Source organism: Mandrillus leucophaeus, unplaced genomic scaffold (genome assembly GCF_000951045.1).
Source record: "Mandrillus leucophaeus isolate KB7577 unplaced genomic scaffold, Mleu.le_1.0 Scaffold173, whole genome shotgun sequence".
Taxonomy (NCBI): domain Eukaryota; kingdom Metazoa; phylum Chordata; class Mammalia; order Primates; family Cercopithecidae; genus Mandrillus; species Mandrillus leucophaeus.
The window spans coordinates 4,708,159-4,713,341 of record NW_012101732.1 but is presented as its reverse complement, the minus strand read 5'-3'; the positions used below and the strand labels follow the sequence as shown (position 1 = coordinate 4,713,341).

General features: G+C 42.6%; 1 protein-coding gene across 3 annotated transcripts in view; it reads right to left on the bottom strand.

The window, feature by feature from the left end:
• The window catches only part of TMEM71 (transmembrane protein 71), a 58,650-nt gene that overhangs the window by 13,988 nt on the left and 39,479 nt on the right, over positions 1 to 5,183 (bottom strand). For 2 of the 3 annotated variants that reach the window (XM_011977101.1, XM_011977100.1), the window contains one exon: positions 2,797 to 2,982. The exons of the other annotated variant lie outside the window; for it this stretch is intronic. In XM_011977101.1, the coding sequence (XP_011832491.1) occupies positions 2,797 to 2,982 (186 nt within the window). The remainder of the gene's footprint in view (positions 1 to 2,796; positions 2,983 to 5,183) is intronic. 3 annotated transcript variants of the gene reach the window in all.

Sequence of the window (5,183 nt, the reverse complement as noted above, 5' to 3'; positions counted from 1 at the left end):
TTTTTTTTTTTTTTTTGACAGGGTCTCACTCTATTGCCCAGGCTGCAGTACAGTGCATGATCTTGGCTCACTGCAGCCTTGACCTCTTAGGCTCAGGTGTTTCTCCCACCTCAGCCTCCCAGGTAGCTGGGACTTCAGGCATGCACCCCTATGCCCAGATAATTTTTTGTAGAAATGGGGTCTCACCATGTTGCCCAGGCTGGTCTCCAACTCCTGGGCTTATACGATCCTATCACCTCAGCCTCCTGAGTAGCTGGGACTACAGGCATGAGCCACCATGACTGGCTAATTTCTGTATTTTTTGGAGAGACGAAGTCTCACTATGTCACCCAGGCTAGCCTGGTACAACCTTTCAAAGAGTAACACAGACATAGAAGAGAAGAGAAAACAAAAAACAGAGAATGACAGGATCCTGCACTGTAAGCCTGGGATTTTCATTAAGATGAGCCAATAAATTCTATTGAGTGATCTACTTTGAGTTGGGTTTCCATCCACTGGAACTCAAAAATCTTAGACTGATACAGATGATGTACCTGCCTATATCTTTAGCACCTGAAAGGGAACATATATGCAAAACCTACATGTGAAGGGCTTAATGGAAGATAGAGAGCTTGTCCACCCAGGACTTCATAGCCTAGTGAGAAAGAGGAAAATAAACAGTTTCTATAGAGATATATAGAGTGCTAGGGAATCAAGGGGAAGTAAAGTGCTACCTCCACCAGGCAGAAGCAGGCAGAGAAGGTACATAGAGGTGGTCTCATTTAATTGGAGACTTGAGGAAGAATAGAGGGCCACCCAGGTATAGCAGGTGGGAGAGACATTCCAGACACAGCAAAGAGCTTATATTTGTTCTTACAAAACTCTTGGCAAAGGGTACAAAGGTTAACTTTATCTGTCTGAACCTGAATATTCTTATATGTAAAATGGAGGTAGCACACTTATTACTTGGTCCACCAGTAAAGAAGCATTATGAGTCGAGGTCACACCACTGCATTCCAGCCTGGGTGACAGAGTGAGACTCCATGCCTATGTGGGCATTTTGGAATTCACAGATGACCATGACCTAGTGCTCATCTTTAAGGATCTCACAGAGGCAAACATGCAGTAACAGTGCAAATAATGGGCATGAGAAAGAGAAGTCCTGGGAGCTAGGGGAGCACCAAGCAGGGTGAGCTCCCTGGAGGTGGCTATTGAGCCTTCTTAGGTGTTGATAACCTGTCATTCCAACACCCGGAAAGGGAACTAGGAAAAAAAAACAAAAAACAAAACCAAAAAACCCTTGAACATTTATCTAGTAGCTGCACTGGGAACAAAATGTACAAACCATACTGATCTTCAGAACCAGAAGAGTGATGGCCAGTGAAGTGAATATTTATGATTTTGTGGAAGCAAATAAAGAGAAAATATTTTTCTGATTTAACATCAATTTTATGTAACAATAACTTCACATTTACTGAGTATTCAGTAGACATGACACAGTATGCTAAGTACTTTACAAGAGTTATTTTAGTCACAAGAAGGTATGAATTATGATCATCTCCATGTAGATATAAAAATGTTAAGTTTGTGGCTCATGCCTGTAATCCCAGCACTTTGGGAGGCAGAGGTGGGCAGATCACGAGGTCAGGAAATCGAGACCATTCTGGCTAACACAGTGAAACCCCGTCTCTACTAAAAATACAATAAACTAGCCAGGTGTGGTGGTGGGCACCTGTATTTCCAGCTACTTGGGAGGCAGGAGAATGGTGTGAACCTGGGAGGCGGAGCTTGCAGTGAGCGGAGATCGCACCACTGCACTCCAGCCTGGGCAACAGAGTGAGACTTGTCTCAAAAAAAAAAAAAAAAAATGTTAAGTTTGAGAGGGTTTGGTAAACTTCTTCTGAGTTATAGCTAACGAGTAGGGAGCTGGGCTTTTAATCTCAGCAAGCCAATGACAGAGTGAGCTCTCTCACCTTGGTGCAGCACTATGTCCAAACATGCTTAATCTGACATTAACCAATCAGAAATTAAAGGGCATGCTTGTTGAATTTATTACAGCTTTACTCCCGCAAGAAAATACTAAGGGATGTTCTTTTTGTTCTTTCTTCCTCTTCCTCCTCTTCTTCCTCTTCCTCCTCCTCCTCTTCCTCTTCCTCTTCTTCTTTTTTTTTTTTTTGATGGAGTCTCACTCCGTCACCCAGGCTGGAATGCAGTGGTGTGATCTCAGGTGATCTTGACTCACTGCAACCTCCACCTTCCAGGTTCAAGTGACTCTCCCTGTCTCAGCCTCCAGAGTAGCTGGGATTACAGGCATACACCACCACACCCAGGTAATTTTTGTATTTTAATAGAGATGAGATTTCACCATGTTGGCCAGGCTGGTCTCGAACTCCTGATCTCAGGTGATCCACCTGCCTCGGCCTCCCAAAATACTGAGATTACAGGTGTGAGTCACCGGGCCCAGCCTCTTTTTTCTTCTTATGTAGTATGTCCAATACACAGCTAAGAATTAAAATAGCAAACATCTGTGAATCTTCCACTTTGCTTTACTGAGGCCTAACATTTTACAAAATATTCTTGGAATTTTTTTTTTAATAAAGCACTGCAGATCCAGTGCTTTTGGTGCCTCTAACATGACACCCAAAGGCAGTCATTGCCTCTGAAAAGGGTAACCTGGGCTCTGGCAGAGGCCCTATGTCCTCCTTTCCTCACACAGGTTGGTACCAGCTCCTAAGTGCACATTAGTCATCTCCAAGTCATTCTCAGGCTCTGAAAGAAAGAATTCTTTGGGTGTGGATTTAAAACACCTGAACTCACCTGAATGATCCGAACTATTCTCCTGGAAACGTTCAGAAGCTGTCAGCTGGGACTGAGGAGACAAACTGTGGGTGTTTCCTCCAGGAGGCTGAGATACGATGTGGCTGGAAGAGGAGGTGATTACAGATTCTGCATTCATCTTCCCCGACTCCCAGTCATCAATCGGAGAACAGTGTAAATCATCTGCTGAAAAAGCAGAGGGGTTCAGTGTAAGTGTATGTGTGTGTGTTCGGTGACTGCTCAATGCACAGTTAGTTCCTAATAATCACAAAAATAGTAACATTGATACACTATTGCACTACCATAGTGGGATGGGAGAAGGATTTTTGGATAAGATAGTGTATTCGTCTGTTTTCATGCTGCTGATAAAGACTTTCCTGAGACTGGGTAATTTACAAAGAAAAAGAGATTTAATGGACTCACAGTTCCACATGGCTGGGGAGGCCTCACAATCATGGTGGAAGGCAAGGAGGAGCAAAGTCACATCTTACATGGATGGTGGCAGGCAAAGAGAGAATAAGAGCCAAGTGAAAGGGAAACCCCTTATAAAACTGTCAGATCTCATGAGACTTATTCACTATCAGGAGAACAGCATGAGAAAGACCCATCACCATGATTCAATTCCCTCCCACCACATCCCTCTCACAATATGTGGGAATTGTAGGAGCTACAATTCAATATGAGATTTGGGTGAGGACACAGGCAAACCATATCAAATGGCATTTCAATTTGTCTTCATACTTGAAGGTTGAAGAGAAATATCTTCGGTGCAGAGATAAACAAAGGCCAGAGGCATCTTCAGTGATACTGAGGCTTGTATAGATGGATTTAAAGGAAGTGTAGTCAGTATATAAACCTCATATCTTTATAGGACCAAACTTTGCAGCAGTCAACTCCTTCTACTTCTGATTCATTTATTCATTCAACATTTATTGAATGTGACTATATATTAGAAATTGACCTAGCTCCTGGGATATAGTGGTGAATTAGAACAACATCTCTGTCCTTACATATTGCTGAGGGGCAGGGGAGAAAATATCTTGTGACAAGTGCCATGAAGGAAATTCTGTCTCTATAAAATACATTGAAATGCCTAGATAAAATATAGCAACCATCTGTTTAAACTTTTTTATTCAAAGAGGCTATTTCATACATACATAGCTTCAAGAACATGCACCCATTTTCTTCTATGATGATTCATACATAAATATATTTTACTGGCCCTAAACTTAGCTTGACATTCTCACAAAAAAGTCAAGTTTATTGCAAAAGCATGCATGCAACATTAAGTTTCAAACATGCTAAGATGACTCCTCATAACACTTGGTGTCTTCACTGTGAGGTCACCAAGGAATGAATTTTAATCCTTGATTCTTAGTTTGAGTCAGAGATTAAGGGATCCAAAATGCTCTAAGCCAAAGCTTCCTTGGAAAGGATGAATGTATTAAGAATGCCTTTCAACCACAGGGAAAGTTAAGCACCACACCTCTGATTCAACCACTGGACGTCTCCCATTTGGTTCACCTGGCATAAATGTACCTAGGAATTCTCTTGGTTCTGTCTTGAGTGGTCCGTGTCATATTTCAGGGTTTAACTTTACTCTTATGATCTTGGGTAAGAATTCGAGCCAGCTTAGAACTCATTGATTTGGAAGCAAAGCCACTCAGAAAGAGTAGCCAGAGTCCTGCTTTGGGATGTAGGTGTTTTCTAAGCTGACATCTGAAAGGGACTGCACATGCCCAACACATGTTATTTTTCTTTAATTCTATAGCTGAGCTCAAAAGAAGGAAATATTCCCAAAGCCAAGCTAGGGAAACCTATAACTCTAAGCATATGCTGTGAACAAAGCTTCCAAAAGGGGTGGGGGAGAGGGCCCTAGAAGTCATAGTAGTCAAAGGTCTATCGATTAACTGACACTAGGAACAGAAAAAAAGGCCTTGGTCTCAAGAGAGGCAGAAAATTAAAACCAAGTTTCTGTAGGGACTCAAAATGCTATTTCCTCAATGAAAGGATGGCTAGGAAAAAAAAATCTGCCCACTGGTTCTAGGAGAAGGCATGAAAGCTTATCTCTTTTGGCCTACGTAGTGGGTGGGAGGAAAATGTCTCGCTGAACACTTTATAAGTGGGTTTTTAGTTAATTTTTTTTTTTTTGAGACAGAGTTTTGCTCTTGTTGCCCAGGCTGGAGTACAATGACACGATCTCAGCTCACGGCAACCTCCGCCTCCCGGGTTCAGGCGATTCTCCTGCCTCAGCCTCCCCAGTAGCTGGGATTACGGTCATGTGCCACCACACCCAACTAATTTTGTATTTTTAGTAGAGATGGGGTTTCTCCATGTTGGTCAGGGTGGTCTCGAACTCCCGACCTCAGGTGATCCACCCACCTCAG